At 40.4% G+C, this 18,667-nt stretch overlaps 1 protein-coding gene across 1 annotated transcript in view; it reads left to right on the top strand.

Annotated features, from left to right (window-relative positions):
- The window catches only part of LOC121381417 (metal cation symporter ZIP8-like), a 31,058-nt gene extending 19,495 nt beyond the window's left edge, over positions 1-11,563 (top strand). The window contains exons 2-7 of the mRNA XM_041510725.1: positions 2,593-2,770; positions 4,704-4,873; positions 5,404-5,532; positions 6,283-6,565; positions 7,574-7,761; positions 10,112-11,563. Of these exons, the coding sequence (XP_041366659.1) occupies positions 2,593-2,770; positions 4,704-4,873; positions 5,404-5,532; positions 6,283-6,565; positions 7,574-7,761; positions 10,112-10,264 (1,101 nt within the window). The 3' untranslated portion in view covers positions 10,265-11,563. The remainder of the gene's footprint in view (positions 1-2,592; positions 2,771-4,703; positions 4,874-5,403; positions 5,533-6,282; positions 6,566-7,573; positions 7,762-10,111) is intronic.
- The last annotated feature ends 7,104 nt before the right edge of the window (positions 11,564-18,667 follow it).

Genomic DNA, 18,667 nt, shown 5'->3' with positions numbered 1-18,667 from the left:
CGTCGTTAAATAAAACATGTCTTTCCAAAGGATAGCAAAAAACCTCCAGTAGACTTTATCTTCAAATGGATGGCAACACTACAATAAGGATTTGAGAGACCGGTTTGTTTGTGGTATTAAATGTCAAGTTACACAGAAAAACCTTGCTCACATATCTGAACGACAAAACAGTATTCCAATATCAAAATAGTATCTCTGCACAAGGCAAAGTCGTGGTTTGTTCCAAGATGCACTATCAGGTGCTCGTTCTTAGGAGGACTGCCACTCCCCTAGGAGATCCGTAACAGGATGTTTCATCCCTCCTGCATCACCTGTAGAACTGCCACTCCCAAGACTAGCTTAGAAAACACAAACTTGCACAGGATAGAGCTCAATGAATATATACAGCTAAGATGACATGCACTGTAAACACAATGGCAGAACTGACATTTGCATTGGTAATCGTGACAGCGAAGTCTCTAGAATTGGCATATCAAGATTTAGAAGAAATTACTGCAAAGCGACTGGTTCTGGGGCGATTAACAAAGTATTTTCAAGTAGCGAAACTCAGAAACAATATTATGAAAGGAAGAAAGAAACAGGGTTCCCAAAAGCCACATCAGGATCAGCAGTCATGTGATCATTGTGGTGGACATCATGACCACTGGAAATGTCGTTTCAAAACTGAGTTATGCCATATTGGTTTAAAGATGGGTCACATTGCAAAAATGTGTAGATAACGTACAAGTCGATCAGAAAAATAATTTTCTGGTCATGCACGTCGCGTGTATAGAGATACAGAGGATTCAGAAGATGAAATGATGTCTGCATATGCAGCGTCTATATCAGAAATAGCATTGATCTGATGGATAAATAAAAACAGTTTTATCAAGATTCCATGATGAATGGCTGTTAATTAGTTCTTTTAAGTTAAATTTAAACCCTTGCATTAGAGGAGAGGCACAAGCCATATTTTTACTTTTATTTATATAGATTATTATAAAAAAGCATACATTTTCGTTCGGGGGGTGGTGGTGGGGGTGCTGGTGGTGGTGGTGGGGGTAATCGCCTATATTAACGCTTTTCACTTACATTTTTAAATATAAAGTTAAAGTTTGTTTTGTTTAACGACACCACTAGAGCACATTGATTTATTAACCATTGGTTACTGGATGTAAAACATTTGGTAATTTTTACATAGTCTTAGAAAGGAAACCCACTACATTTTTTAATTAATAGAAAGGGATCTTTTATATGCACCATCCCACAGACGGTATAGTACATACCACGACTTTGATATACGCTGTAGCGAAACATATTCCAATGTGCCCACCGACGGTCATCGATCCCAGACCGACCGAGCATAAAGCGAGCGCTTTACCACAGGGTTACGTCTCGCCCCCATTTTTTAATATACCTTTCATCAGACAGAATGGTAACAATAGTATTATATTACGCATATTTCAGAATACAATGTAAGTCGGAGAAGCAAGGATTAAATAGTAAAAAGGAAATGAAAACTGTTATTGCAGACTCCACAGTGAGATGCTAAATTAAGCATTTATAAACTGTCACTGCGTTGTCTGAGACGGAAACAACGTGAGAATTAACTTCCCCGGTGCCAGACAGTACAATGACATTTTATAAATGTTACACGTAATCAGCCAAACTGTCAAATCATATAGACTCAACCAACTTGTTTCACTAGGTTATGGGTCTTCAGGATTCCTTTAATCTTTGACCTATTAATTCATGGGTGAAATTTAATATTGATCCGCAATGGAGTTTTTAGAGAATAGCTTTTAAATGTATGTAAAAGCAAACTCATCTGGCACTGTGACACAGATATTTGTTACACACACGTTAGAAAAAAACAAAAACAAAACATTGTGTGAGAGATATTTAGTATCACACAATAATATCACACGTGTGTGGGATCGACTGGCTGCTCAACAGTGTTGATCCCGACGCCAAAGCAACACAGAGCAATGAATGAAAACTGCCGAAACTAATTGCTCTGTGCAGTTGTGTCAAATACAAGTTGTAGCTGGAAAAGGCGTTAACGTTTGTTGAATACCTGCTTTTTGAGAATATGTAATGAATAGAAAACTAAGCCCGTGCCCGCTAAAAACAATTTATCTTACAATTCGTTTAAAAATGTATACAACTGGTTTTCGCACGTTAGATACGTTTTCAAACAACTTGTAAAATAAATGGTATATAACGCCTACTCATGTAGCAGTCTATTTCACAAGGGGCGGGACGTAGCCCAGAGGTAAAGCGCTCCCTTGATGCGTGGTCGGTGAGCCCATTGGACTATTTCTCTTTCAAGCCAGTGCACCACGACTGGTATAGCAAAGGCCGTGGTATATGCTATCCTGCCTGTGGTATGGTGCATATACAAAATCACTTGCTACTAAAGGAAAAATGTAGCGGGTTTCCTCTCTAAGACTATGTGTCAAAATTACCAAATGTCTGATATCCATTAGCCGATGATTAATACATCAATGTGCTCTAGTTGTGTCGTTAAACAAAACAAACAAACTTTAAACTATTTCACAAACCGTGGCACTATATTGTCCTAGCACTTGATGACGTCATTTTCCATTGTAGTGCCCAGAACTCGTACAGCATATATTGCAAGGAAAAGGCTCCGACAGCACGATCAGTAGCAAGAATCTCATCTCCGTGCTCCCAGGCCTGATCCACACTCTGACCGGTGACCTCTGCACGACTCAGCGAAACGCGACCAAGGGTCTCCGCCTCAAACAGAAGCCAACAACAGCAGAAAGTAAGAACTACATAGACTAAACTAATCCTTAATAATTAATTGTGGTCTAAAATGAAACAATACCGATACTCAAACAACTTTGTTTTGAAATATTTGTTTTGCTCTCTCTGTCTCTGTCTCTGTCTCTCTCTGTCTCTCTCTCTCTCTCTCTCTCTCTCTCTCTCTCTCTCTCTCTCTCTCTCTCTCTCTCTCTCTCTCTCGTTCTTTTTTTTTATTATGCTGGAAACATTAAAGGGACATTCCTGAGTTTACTGCAATTTTTAAGATGTTATCGACTAACAAAGACTTTTTAACGATTGTAATTTCATATCATATATATGTTTCTGCATAAAATATTAGTGGCTGTGTATTAAACGTGTTTCTGATCGTTTTAATATTATAACTAGGTTAAATTTCATTTTATTTTCTAAAATATTGTTTTTTCATACGTACGAAATTATTTGAAGACAAAATCCAGTTTGGGCTTCTTACAAATATTCAGACGACCAGAAACACATTAAATATACAGACACTGATATTCTAAACAAGAAAATATATGTAATATGTAAGTTTAATCGTAGAAATATTTTATTAGTCGGAAACATCTTACAATGCAGCAAACTCAGGAATGTCCCTTTAACGACTTCACATCTCATTACCTGAATTTTATTTGAGTCCATTTGTCATCTTCAAATCCTTGTAAGACTTCACTAGATCCAATTTTGAAATCTTTTCTTGAGACAGACAAATACTTATGTTCCTGACCATCAAAAAGTTTTGAAATGGTAAGAAAAAAATCCCATGACAATTCGTTTTCAAAGCCTGTTTTTGCCTTAATTGCATATAACTATATTTACAATGCTTAAAAATCCGCGTTTTAAAACAAAAAGGCATAGTAAATTTGGCGCCTAGTGTTAACGAAATTCTTCGACTTACTGTAAAGTTTCAACAAAAAGTACCGTACAGTGTTGTAAGGAGGACATGATTATTTTAACCATGTATAAATAATGTGATTTACTATTTGTACTGCAATAAACCAAACTCTCTTTTATATTTGTATTGATTTGACCTTTGCTCTAACCTTTGTTTTTGTTAGGAAAATCAAACCTAATTCTCTATTCGTTTTGATATTCATCAATAATATTCTTTCTGTTTCCCAAATAAAATATATTTTGTCCACCTGTAACACAATTCAAAAATTTGGTACACTGACGTATTTGTTTGTATTTTTTTACACTAATTAGGTGAGAAAAGACGTGGTTGCAAAATTAAGCTATTGGATTCATGAGCATTGTATGGCAATAACCCGGATACTCAACCCTCTCAACGCTACCAATCGTGTTGTTCGAGTATCCTAATATCCCTTTGTATGTGAGAACAGGGTTTGAACATACATGTGCATCCAAACAACCGGCAACCGGCTTACAAGCTGGTAGGTAATGGGTTCGGATCCCAGTCGAGGCATGGGCTTTTTAATCCAGATACCGACTCCAAACCCTGAGTGAGTGATCCGCAAGGCTCAATGGGTAGGTGTAAACCACTTGCCCCGACCAGTGATCCATAACTGGTTCAACAAAGGCCATGGTTTGTGCTATCCTGCCTGTGGGAAGCGCAACTAAAAGATCCCTTGCTGCTAATCGGAAAGAGTAGCCCATGTAGTGGCAACAGCGAGTTTCCTCTCAAAATCTGTGTGGTCCTTAACCATATGTCTGACGCCATATAACCGTAAATAAAATGTGTTGAGTGCGTCGTTAAGTAAAACATTTCTTTCTTTCTTTTTTTCCAAACAACCGGTAAGTACTGTGTCGAAAATACAGTTTCTTAAATCTGCCGAAATAGGTCATTAGTCCAAACGCTAAAAGATAAAAACCGAAACCTCTATCAAAACCGGTTGACTCTGAGTAAAACATATAAAAACTCAATTACTAACTTGTTTGTTTTGTTCTACTTTCAGCGTGGGGCTATGGGTTTGGATTTGTGGCTTTTATCTGCTTCATTTCCAACATTGGTGCGGTGTTGGGACCTTTAATGAACCGGCCGTTTTTCAAGCGGATTCTGTCATTGTTTGTGTCCATTGCCATTGGAACTCTGACGTCAACCGGCGTCATGGTGCTCATTCCAGAGGTACTTAACATACACCAGTAGTGGATAAAGAGGTTAGGGGAGGGATAATTCTGGACGGGGACGCATTCGCCTGAGCGCTGCATATGCTTAAAGTAGCACAGACTTATGATCAATTTATCGAAAACTAACAGCCTGACAAGTGCCCCCTTTTAAAGTTGCATTGTATTGTTATACAGTTGTTTTTTTCTGTGTTTTTCTTGCCAGTGTTTGTTTTCTGTTGTTGTTGTTTACCACTTTGATGAAATCGTAAATATGTATTTACAAAATATCTATTTCATTTTATGTAACATATGTACGGATATCGTTCCCAACATCCCCACAAAACACAATCACAACAATATCTTCATATTGAAAGTTTGTGTCCGTTCAACAGTTACAATACATCCTCCCCTCGCAAGCGTTACGTAATTGTTGAACCGCTTCTTTTCAATTGGTCATTACATTTGCAACTGAATCGTAGCCATCATGTATTATAGCACAAAATTGGAATTTATAATTTACCAAGTGATTCCAAATAATTTTCGTTGCAGGCGTTTGACATCATGAAGTGTCCAGAACAGGCCCACGACTATCTATGGAAGGCTGGCACTGCCGTGGTCAGCATCTACGTATTCTACCTGTCTGAGAGATTCATAAAGATCGCCTTCTATCGCGGTGATGTAAGTGACAAGACCAGCATGTAGAATATTAGTAAACTACATTTTCGTACGCAGAGTAAACTCTGTATCAAGTAGCAAATCTGAAACCGTAATACATGGCCAGGGCCGTATCTCTGCACAATGCACGATCGAATGGGAATTTGGCAAAATAGTGGTTGATTCTATAAATCTCTATCTAGTGCCTTGTCTATAGGAGGACAGCCACTCCCGAGGACATCCTTTACTGAAAATTTCATCCCGCTGAAGGAGTATAGAATATTGTCAAACTCCACATTTGAAATATGCACAGTAAACTCTGTAACAATCTGCAAACTGAAAGAGTGTAGGATATTGTCAAACTCCACACTTCCATATGTACAGTAAATTGTGAGATATAGCTCAGCAGTACAGCATTCGCCTGATATTTCATCTTCGATGGAACTCTCCACCTCAAGTCTGAAAGCCTGAGACTAGATCCCCACGACTGGTACATCAAAAGTCGTAGTAGGTCCTGTCTTGTATATGGGAAAGTATATATAAAACATTTTCTTTCTATTATTCTCTCTCTCTCTCTCTCTCTCTCTCTCTCTCTCTCTCTCTCTCTCTCTGTGTGTGTGTGTGTGTGTGTGTGTGTGTGTGTGTGTGTGTGTTTGTGTGTCTCTGTCTCTCTGTTCCCCGCTCCCTTTCTTTCTCACTCTATCTCCATCTTCCTAACTGTAGTTTAAAATGTGCTGATAGAGTTAAACAAACTTTCTGTTTCCTTTCCTTCAGCAAAAGAAGTTACGAAAGAACAAATCGATGACGATCGAGGTTAAAGCTCCGCTAAATGAGAACGACGGCGCGGCGAGCCACGGCCACTCCCACTTCGACCCGATCCGCGTCGACGAGCACGGCAACACCATCATCCTCACCGTCGGTTGGATGGTGCTCGTCGGCGACGCCTTGCACAACTTCGTGGATGGCCTCTCGATCGGGGCGGCGTTCACTCAGAATATATACACCGGAATCAGTGTCTCCATCGCCATCGTATGCGAGGAGCTGCCTCACGAATTAGGTGAGTGCTGTGGTTAAATATTAAAGTGACAGTCCTCTGTTTTTAAACACTACGACGTATTTTTCACTATAAGAGCCGTTTTTAATCATTGAAATTAGACATTATTTGCATTCTGTTATTCAGATTATCCATTTCCGTACATGTAAAGGGTTTCGTGTCATCCTGATGTTTATAATACCACAATTTATTTTCAATAAATTTAAAAACGCACATACCTCTGAGAAGTAACGGTTATAAAGACGAGCTCTAGTCTGCTTTTAGAGAGTATGTCCCCGTTTTCACTCACACTCTTGTTTCTTTCTACTGTAAATTTATACAGATGTGTTACAGGTTTGTAAATTAACTAAACGAGTTCAAATTAGGGTTTGTGACTTTAAAAGGTGGCCAAATAGTTTGTGCGTGCGTGTATATGTGTGTGTGTGTGTGCGTGCGGGTGGTGGTGTACATGTGTGTGTATGCGCGCGTGCGTGTAAAAAGTAAACTGAGGCGAGATATTTCTCCGAGCGCTTGTCTGATTTGCGATGGGTCGCAAGATCTACTGTCCTCTATGGTCTCAAGTTGTTTTCGTGTCCAAACCAGTACCAACGGATTGAATATCAAAGACCGTGATATGTACTGTCCTGTCTATGGGAAAGTTCAATTAAAAGATCACAACAGTTTCCTCTCGGTTTCTCTTGTTTCAATATGTTAGGTATCAAATAGGCAAAGTTTATATTTGTGCTGAGGTGTCGTTAAACAAATATTCCTTTCCTTTTCCCAATATAACTCAATGACTTACGGTAAGGCTTACATAGACTGGAGACGGCTCGTGCGTGCCAACTGTTGCGTCTTGGGCATGTTATAAATCATACACGATTATTCAATTGCGGCTGGCCGCATGCGTTTTGCAGATGCACATATCACACGCATCCAGTGTAGACGCTCTCCGTGAAACTAATGTATTTCGAGTTTTTCCCCGCATCCAGTCTATATGAGTATTAAGACTGGATTTTTCTTTCTGTTTGACAGGTGATATCGCCATTCTGCTCCACGCTGGGTTTTCCATGAAGCGAGCTCTACTATACAACTTTCTAGCCGCCCTCACGTGTTGTGTTGGACTCGTTCTAGGAATCATTTTAGGAGAAACAACAAGCGCAAGTCGATGGATCTTTGGAATCGCTGGTGGTCTCTTTTTATATGTCCCGCTGGTCGACATGGTAAGAAAGCTGTACCTTAAATAACTTTGCCAAATTATTAAAATCTGTAGGCTATCGGACGCCAGTTCAGCCACTAAATAAATGGCCTAACAAAATATTTCCACACCCCCTAAAAAACAACAAACAACAAAACAACAACAACAACACCCCCACACAACCTGCCCCCAAACAAAGAAACAAACAAACAAAACCTCCAAACAAAACGAAAGGAAAGGAAACGAAAGGAAACACAAACAAAACAAAACAAAATAAGACAAACACCACACCGCACAGCACTAAACCACACCGCACAGCACCACACCGCACTGCACCACACCGCACAACACCACACCGCACTGCACCACACCGCACCGCACCGCACCGCACCGCACCGCACTGCACAGCACCACACCGCACCGCACCACACCGCACTGCACCACACCGCACAGCACCACACCGCACTGCACCACACCGCACTGCACCACACCGCACAGCACCACACCGCACAGCACCACACCGCACCGCACCACACCGCACTGCACCACACCGCACAGCACCACACCGCACTGCACCACACAACACCACACCGCACTGCACCACACCGCACAGCACCACACCGCACCGCACTGCATCACACCGCACAGCACATCACTGCACCGCACCGCACCGCACCACACCGCACAGCACCACACCGCACTGCACCACACCGCACCGCACTAAACCACACCAAAAACAAAAAGCAAACCAAACCTTTTATTTAACCAGATATAGGCCTATAGACGTCACTGTGTGGGACCGGTACTGGATATTGGCACTGTCCTAGTAACTGGAGAACAATAATTTTATTAAAGTTTTATCTTTTATTAATGTTAGTGTTGGGATGTCACTTACCATTATTCAAGTTCGTACAAGTGCATATAACTTTAACAGTCCAGTACATATTACGCATTTCTTCCATTAAACATTTAAATTGCTACTGTACGGCGAATTGCTTTTTTTTTTTACTCTTAAATGTATGTTTATCATTGTTTAATTATCAATTATAACTTTAAGTTCTACGTTAAAACGATGTCATTGCGGGGGTTCAGTCGTGGTGTAGCAAGATTTATTGCTGCGAAAGTACCAATATCCGGTGTCAGTCCCACACAATGATAATTATATCCCACTTGTTATTGATATTTTGGTATGCGACTGAAGTGTGGCTATGACTAGTTTCTCGTTACCTCATTTGTGTATCTGGGTTGTCATACGTGTATTTGTGAATCCGGGTTGTAATGCGATCACAGAAGACAGCTGTTTAATTGCTGTGATCACTAACAGCTACGTAAACACTACTAATACCAAGTCGATTATTTTGCTGACACTGCAATCAGCGTATGACGTTCTCCGCGTAGCCACCATCTTCATAAATCAAGGCAAATATTCGTTCCTCGTATTCAGCCTTGATACATGTCGTCAAGAAATCGTGCCACAAAATGCTTAAATTTCATTGGATGCGATGAGATCTGATTGCAACGAATCGCAACGCTCCTTATAGATTCCCTTGTTATTGTAAACAAAGATGGCAGCGTCAGCGTCCGTGGAAACGTGTCGTGTTTGTCACGATATGATAAAAAAAAAGGTTTCGGCAGTTAATTTTTGATATTGCTTTCAAGATTGTCACATGTTACCGATGCTGTGATTGGTCAGCGATGTCATCGTGTAAGGGACATAATCGGTGTTACAAATTTTCTTCCAATAGAGGGCGCTAGTAGTGGATATCAGTAATCTTGACTACATGTATCAAGGCTGAATACGAGGAACGAATATTAGCCTTGATTTATGAAGATGCGTAGCCACAAGATACAATATCACCCTCAAATCTTGATGGAACGTAAATGAAACTGGTGTCTTATCTCAAGTTTAAAAGCACAAAGTGTCAATTGGCATTTGACAGCCCGCGACCATAATCTCTTTTCCAAACATGGAAGATTAATTAAATATAGTTAAGAAAGGGTGCTGGAATCCTATGCACCCGGTGGGGCCATTGAACTATTTCTCGTTTCAGCCAGTGCCACACAATTGGTATATTAAAGGCCGCGGTATGTGCTATTCTATCTGTGGGATGGTGCATATACAAGATCACTTGCTACTAATGGAAAAATGTATCTGATTTCGTAAGACCATATATCAACATTACCAGATGCTTGGCATTCAACAGCCGATAAATGTGCTATAGTGGTGTCGCTAAACAAAACCAACTTTAACTTTACTTTCAATTAAAAGTTAAAATTTGTTTTGTTTTGTTTAAAGACACCACTAGAGACATTGATTATCGGCTACTTGATTTGAACTCTACGCCAATGTGATACTAATATGTTTTTACTTTCAGTTGCCGGAGATGAGCTCCACGCTGGACGAGGAGATGCACAAGAAAGACGGCAAAGTGCTGACGTTCCTGTTCGTCCAGATGGTCGGACTACTCATCGGCACGATCATCATCCTCCTCGTGGCTCACTTCGCCAGCAGCATCAGTCTAGGTTAACGCCTTGTCTGTATTATTGTGTATGATGACCTTATATATTAAAAAAAAAGAAAAAAAGAAAGAAAAAAAAGAAAGAAAGACCACCAGCAGCAGCAGCAGCAGCCGAATAACAGTATCCTCATCCTAAGGGCGAATTGCTGCTTGTTGGTCAAACGTAGATCAAATATATCGTTGTTTATACTTACATCTTTTATCAACGATAGAAATTACCTAGAGATGATGAACATTTTCTCGGCGTGATGTCCCTGCCTACGAACATCAGACGCACTATGTAGGATTACCAGCAATCCATTATTCCCAGTGCTGCTAGCTTTGAAAACAAGCCATATAATATTATAGCATAATATTGTTATATTATATATTATATAATATCTTACTTTATTAAACAGAACTTCTTTACAAGATAAAAACAGAATATGTGCCTTTAAATTCTGGATAATTCGTGTAGTGTGCAGGGACTGACGATTTGCTAGTGTTCTATAGTCTTACCTTGCTATGTCAACACATAAAACCAATCTACCAGAGGGTAGGGTTGGAAGGTAGTTATGGTGTAGATAGTGATATAGCGCTCGGCTCATACTGCAGGTGTGACAGATTGTATTTTCGATCACTTTCGATGTATTCGTTTCCCCTCATCCTAATCTTAGTGCCATTTAATTCGAGATGTACTGTCCTGTCTATGGAAAAGTGCATATAAAAGATGACTTGCTTCTATTCGGTTGGAGAAAACTATGCGACGGCAACGCCTCCGCCCCCGTCTTTTCTGTCTCGGTCTGTTTTCTGCCTCTCCATCTCCCCCTCGGTTTGTCTCGGTCATTTTTTGCATGCATCACTCTCCCCTCCTCTCCCCCTTTCTCTCTCTCTCTCTCTCTCTCTCTCTCTCTCTCTCTCTCTCTCTCTCTCTCTCTCTCTCTCTCTCTCTCTCTCTCTCTCTCTCTTATGATTCCACGCGCATTTATGTAAATACGGTTTACATTGACCTCACTTGCCTTGACTGAACATCGAGACAACTTCTCCAGGAATAAAATGGCATCCATACAATCATGCATTCAGTCATCAAATTACGAATCCCAAGTATCAAACATACAATCGAAGATGCTACTACATTAGAATTTTGAAAATAAAATGTTCCTAAAATACTACTGAACACTATAACTTGTTGTTTATTTTTGTAAAAGATACATACAAAATAAAAATGTTTATAAAGAAATCAGTCTATTTGTATTCAGTATTATAGCAGACGATAGGCATGATGATGTCCAATAAATAGTCTGATGTAAATTCAGATAACAATATTGACAGAGGTTTTTATTATTTTTTAAATACTTAAACCACTGAACACAAACTAGGAACCATAACCTAAATAAAACTTGTGCCTATGATGCATTGTGATGTACCCAGTTCTTAACATTCACAATATGTTATGAGCGGATCCATTCCTACTCGAGTTGGCGATGAAGACGGACGCTGTTCCATGCTCTCTCGTGTTACCCCCCACCTGGGGGGATTAATTGCTTCGTATGGTACGCTGATAGAGTACCGCGTCGCGTACACCGAGTCACGGGCAACCGTGACTTTGGTGTACGGCGACCCTGCTCCACAAAAGAAGGGAAGAGGACCGAGGAATAGGAAACGTGCGCCAGGGGCAGCACAGGGAGGGGGGGGGGACAAAGCTGGCGGCTCAACCGCCAGCGGCGGTCCCTTCTGCGTCGTCGCCCCCAGCCCGACCAGACAAGCCAGCCAAGCCAGCTGAGGAAACCCAGCAAGCGAAGTCTGACGAGTCGACGCCAGCTGTTGTTGCTGTTCCAGCTGTTGTTGCTGTTCCATCTGGAGCCGGACCGACATAAGTTCGAGTCTTCCTGGTGGCATAACGATATTCCCTCTTCGGGCGACGTAGTGGAGAGTGACCTGAATCCCCAGAAGCGCTCCATATATACTGGTCTCGGGCAGCTAAAGACAGGTGGTACCACCAATCGTAAGGTCGTGCAACCAGTTGGGACAGGTCGTGACTGGTCGCACTACCGATCGTGAGGTTGTACCACAGGTAGTACCACCAATTGTCAGGTGGCAAGACCAGTTGCACGACCAATCGTGCGACTGTGGGACTCGCGATCATCCACGACTGGTGGTACGAGCATGCACGACTGGTGGTACAACCATGTAAGACCTGTCTGCAACCTCTTACGATTTGGAATCGCAGGTCAGAAGTTTTGAACATGACTGGGCCTTAAGTACTTGGTTGGTGATACACCACACGTGGGCTCACTGCCGGGAGGTATCCAAGAGGGAAGTTTCAAGCGCTTCCCCGACGGCAGTGAGGTGGCCATCCACGATACGGAGATGGGACGCTCTGCCTAGTGGTGACGACGCGCCGGGAGGGTCTGTACAGACAAGGAATCCTTTTCAGGGATATGGACAACAACACCGTCCACAGAGTACTCAAGATCATCGCCGGCGTCCATTACGCCGAGCTAGCAAAAACCCTGCTAGGTCACAGGTGGAGGAAACTTGTGCCACAACGGCAAGCAGTTCATCTCGTCTCCGTAGGCGCCAACCTCCTCAAGAACGAAACGGCCTTAACGAGGCCACTCACGTGGACATATAGATCGGACTTTAAACTTTTAGACCTTCGTTCAAAATGTCGAAATTACTTCTTTTTTTTTTACAAATATTATTAAATAGTCCGATCTTTTCTTCTTTCTCTTATTTATTTTTGGACTGTCCTTCTAAAATGCTCCAAATTATATAAATATTCGACCGAGCAGTCAATTCTTTTTATTTTTGGCTTGTAACTTTTTATTTATTTATTTTTAATTGTATTAACTTTTTTTCTCTCACTAATAGCTATTTTCAAAATTCTGCCTTATCGGAGGTCGGACTCTGGATTGGGCGTGTTCGAAACCCTAGTGGTATATGGGCACGTTAAAATAATTATCTATCTATGAACGGATTGTCTCCACCTCGTGTGCGAATGTAAAATCAACAGAAACGATCTGATGTATATTCATTAATAAAATGAATTTTACCTGAGACCTAGTGCAAATTTTCAGGAAAAAACAAAAGCAAAACATGAACACAATAACCACACACACAAATATAGAGAACCAATAGCCGCTGGTCCAGGAATTGGTGACCAAATTAATGCAATGTACAGAGGATAAGAAATGGACTGCTGTTGTAGGACAGAGAAAGCGGATGCAGAGTGAAGCAAGAACCCATAAGTAATAACACATTTGCTGAAAACACAGGCACGCACGCGCAAACACACACACACACACACACACACACACAGAGGCACACACACACAGAGACAAACACACGCACGCACGCACACACAAAAATCACAAATGTCATTTGAACAATTCATATTCAGTTATCCATAGGCGTCAGAAACGGGAGATGGAGCCTTGGCCCCCAACTCTTAAAATATTACATTTCCCACCCATGTTGGAAGGTAAATTAATATATTAATGGCCCCTCCAGTTGCGTTATTACGAAAGAATGGCCTGCGTATGTGCATTTTAAATGTGTTTTTTTTTATAATGTGTATATATGCATATATTTGGAATATTGACTGATATATGCTAATACACGTATATGTTATTTAAGAAGACCTGACACATTGACCCTTCTCAAGAATAGATTGTAATGACGCAGGTTGACGCAGTCTACGTCAGAAATGTTGACCTAACAGATCTACTTGATGACACCATTGACCCCTTTTGGCCTAATCCGTTACAGCACACGTGCTAAAGTATTCGTTAAGCCTTTTTGTTGTCAGTTCCATCAACTCAACAATTACGCACGGACATGTTCTTCAAATATTTCATTAATATTAAATCAGGTACCTTTGCTATAAATATCTCGACTCAACAAAATAAAACATGTAGATTTATTCACACACACACACACACACACACACACACACACACACACACACACACACACACACACACACACACACACAATGTCATTTGAACAATTCATATTCAGTTTGTTGGAAGGTAAATTAATATGTTAATGGCCCCTCCAGTTGTTGGTATCTTCAAACGCCTATATATCATTTCAGTACAAATATTAGGAGACTTTTCTTCAGCCATCATTTCTTGTTTTCCGTTTTTAAAAAAGCAAAACGAAAAATCTAAGGAATAGGGAAACAAAACAGATTGAAAAGTCTGCGACTCAAGTTACTGTCATAGTGGGACGTTTACAACTATATGCAAATGAAATATATATATATATAGTTAGCTGTGTATATACGATTCTATTAATTGTTATTGTGTCACCTGCATTTATGCCAGAACTTAGTCATTAGTTAATTAAGGGATAGCAATCAGTCCAATTAGTGAGACACTAAATTACAGCGTTTAATTGTTGCCGCTAGTGTATCAACTAAGGACTATAACCCATGGCAATTACAAGTCAACAAACATATGTATGTTATAAATATTCGTTTTTCTATACATGAAAATATATATAGCCCAAAGAGACCGAAGGGAAGACCCAAGGAGGACATCTCTGCTGTCATTCCCTTGGGAGGTCTCAGTGGCAGTGTCAACTCTATCGTTCACCTAAGAGCTTAGACTTTTATATTTGATCTGTGTCACCGTGTTAGGAATTTAATAGGGCGGTGCGCTGCTCCTATCCTAGGGTATGCAACATGGTTCTATACCATACTTGTATGCGCTAGGTTTCTAAATTAAAGTGGTGCCAGCGTCTGATGAATGGCATAACGTTCTGTTTCTCCAGGATTATAGAAAGGCGCCCCTGGACTTGGAATCGCCAGGATACGTTTTTACATTGCCAGACTCACCAGACGCTTAACTTTCCCTGTTTAAATACTTTTTAGGTTTTTTTAGTGTTTTTTTTTTCTGGTAGCATCGTTGGCCCTTGGGCCTAATTTTTGATGGGGGCACCGAAACTGGAGGGCACGACGGTTGGGTTGGCCGGGGGGGAGGTGCTGGGTGGGTTGGGGATACTCCACCGGAAGATGGTTAGGGCGGTAGGCGTAGGCGGTTTTGGCCGTAAGAGTTGTTAGGTTTGTCCGGGGGACTGCCCCCCCCCCCCCCGGAGCCTTCCCCGGTTTCGGCCACACCGAAGTCCCCAATACGATGGGTGCCCCTAAGGATGGGGGCACCGAGACTGGAGGGCACGACGGTTGGGTTGGCCGGGGGGGGGGGGGTGCTGGGGGGGTGGGGTGGGGGATACTCCACCGGAAGATGGTTAGGGCGGTAGGCGTAGGCGGTTTTGGCCGTGAGGGTTGTTAGGTTTGTCCGGGGGACTGCCCCTCCCCCCCCCCGGAGCCTTCCCCGGTTTCGGCCACACCGAAGTCCCCAATACAATGGGTGCCCCTAAGTAAAACATATCCCCCTATTAACAAAACCTCCTGTGGCTGAAGCCTAACCTCCTAGTCACCTGCCACCCCTATTTTGAGGGCTAATTAATATATATATTTTTTTAATTTTAATATATTTATATTTAGGACTGCCCGATCTAAATTTGCGTTACAAATTGTTAGTTGTTTGCTGTATATTAAATATTGTTTGGGAAAATAACGCACAAAATTATTTATTGTAAAGTCCTTTTTCCCTGTTTGTTTAAATATCAAAATTGCCTCAGTAATTGTTCTGTCCCAGGTTGGACTACTGGCATCCGGTGGCCGAACCTGAGATAGACATGCTCGAAACCTTCGTGGTATAGGAGCATGTAAATATTTTATTGATTGATAGTGTCACCATGTTGTCAACTTAGTAATTATGTTTTATGTTGGAAAGAAAAACAAGAAACTTGTGACTTCTGTATTCATTTAATATTCCGATAAAACGACACAAGGAAAACAAATCTTCGTTATTACGAAAGAATGGCCAACGTATGTGCATTTTACATTTGTCTTTTTATAATGTATATATATATATACATATATTTGGAATATTGACTGATATATGCTAATACACGTATATGCTATTTAAGATTACCTGACACATTGACCCTTCCCAAGTATAGACTAGTGACGCAGGTTGAGGTCTACGTCAGAAATGTTGACCTAACAGATCTACTTGATGGCACTACTGACCCCTTTTGGTCATCCTTGCCTAATCCGTTACAGCACACGTGCTAAAGTATTCGTTAAGCCTTTTTGTTGTCAGTTCCATCAACTCAACAATTACGCACGGACATGTTCTTCAAATATTTCATTAATATTAAATCAAGTAACATCGCTATAAATATCTCGAATTAACAAGACAAGACTGTACATAGCAGTAACTTTAATGTACTTGAAATGGTTAATGACTAAAATGACATCATAAAAAATGCCTAACTTTAATTGCAAATTTAGGAAGACATTCTTTTAATACCTATAAGGTTATTCAAATGGTTAGTAGACCATCCATGTTCTGCATTAAAAAAAAAACCTTCTACGTAATAAACTTATAGTACCATAATTCAATGCAGATCTGACAAGACCAAACTGTTATATATTGTGATTCAATTTTTTTTAAATGAATTTTTGGACATCATTGAGTTGACAGTAGTGATATAATATTTTTACTTGAGAAATACAACTCCCAAACAAATCTATGATGATTTAACCAATACAACGAACGAGCTTCGAATGGTATGTTGACAACAACAGATGAGTACTGAAGATGACCAGTGATCTGGACATCCAAAAACAGCCTTAAATGATGAAATTTTCCTGAGCATTGAATACATGCTGCTTTCTGATGGATGAAGGAAGGAAGGAATGTTTTATTTAGTGACAAAAGACATTTGTATGGTAAATATGGTGTCGGACCACACAGATAGTGAGATGCAATGGGCTATTCTCTGGGTGTTGGTAGCAAGGGATCTTTTATATGCAACATCCCAAAGACAGGATAGTACATGCCATAGTTGTGGAGCACTGGCTGGAATGAGAAATACCCCACTGAAAGGGATTGATCCTAGACCAACTACTCATAAAGTGAGTGCTTTACTACTGAACTACATCCCATCCCTCTGATGTATGAAATAGGGTTGAGCACATTATGAATACAATTATTACCAGCATTTTGAACATGAAAAAAAAAGATTTTTTGTGTGGATTCCCACAACACTGACAGTTGATCAATAGTGAGAAAAACTTGACATTCAAGATTACAAATATGTTCTGATGAAATTTCAAAAAGACCTAGTTCAATTTTATGAGCCAAATCTTTAGTTATTAAGAATGGATCCAGACAACCAAAATGAAAGCATCCATTGGAACCATCATAGTTCCTCCCTTCAAAGAAATTCAAGTCTGTTTTCTGTGGGAATGATTATGGCTTTAGTTACCTGGAACTATGATCCTGTCCTTCATATTTGTAAATCTCAGGTGAGTGATAAACCAGTCTTCTAAAACATCCAGGTGAGATATTTGCATTCCATAGAGTAAAGCTGGCATATATTGAAGAAATGTTTTTTTTTTTTTTTAAATCATTGAATCAGTATGATAGTCTTCTTCTTCTTCTTGTTTGCTTGTCGACTACTCATTGAGGCCAGCTGTGACTATGAACAATACTGTCCTCTGTAGATCACTTTTAGTACTGTACAACTTCATCTGGAGTTGTTGTAGTTGGCAAGGTAGTGTCCCTCAGGTATAAGTATATTCAAGCAGCTTCTAATCAGCAACCAGTGGGAGGTGCGCTGTTACGATACATTAAGGTGGACAATAAAAATGCTTGCAAGAAAAATTAAGGTGCAGATATGAAAGATGATGATGTGAATTTTTATGATTGATTATCAACAGAAAGACATCATGATAAATAGGACTTTTCATCAAGCACAATGGAAAGGAGTTCAACTATTAACAGAAGAAAATTGTCTTGTAAATAAGTGTTATATATAACATAAATTATAAACAAGAGTACCGGTGAGGTACATGATATGCCCATCAAGAGTTTGATGGAAAACCATATCTATATTAATGAATATGTTACGGGTATGATTAAAGTTTAATTATGTGAAAGTTTTGCAATGGGATGGATGAACAGTTTGTTTTGGACCAACCACCATCCCAAGTTGTTTCTACATGTGAGGTCTGATGGTCCTGTATGCAAGATATGATCTGGACAAGGATTTACTGTTATGTATAGTAAACCGTGAAATGTAGGTCACAGTGACCTAGTAATAGTATGCAACACACCACCATCCCAAGATGTTCCTACATGTGAGGTATGATGGTCCTGTATACATCTATATGCAAGATATGGTCCGGACAAGGATTTACTATTAAGTGCAGTAGACCTTGAAAAGTAGGTCACAGTGAGGTTTCATGGTCCTGTATGCAATATATGGCACAAATAAGAAAACGTTAACAAACAGACAGATGGATGGATGGACAACGACATACCATAATATGACCCATCATAGATGGGCGTA

Source organism: Gigantopelta aegis, chromosome 9 (assembly GCF_016097555.1).
Source record: "Gigantopelta aegis isolate Gae_Host chromosome 9, Gae_host_genome, whole genome shotgun sequence".
NCBI lineage: Eukaryota > Metazoa > Mollusca > Gastropoda > Neomphalida > Peltospiridae > Gigantopelta > Gigantopelta aegis.
This window is presented reverse-complemented; position numbering and strand designations above follow the sequence as displayed.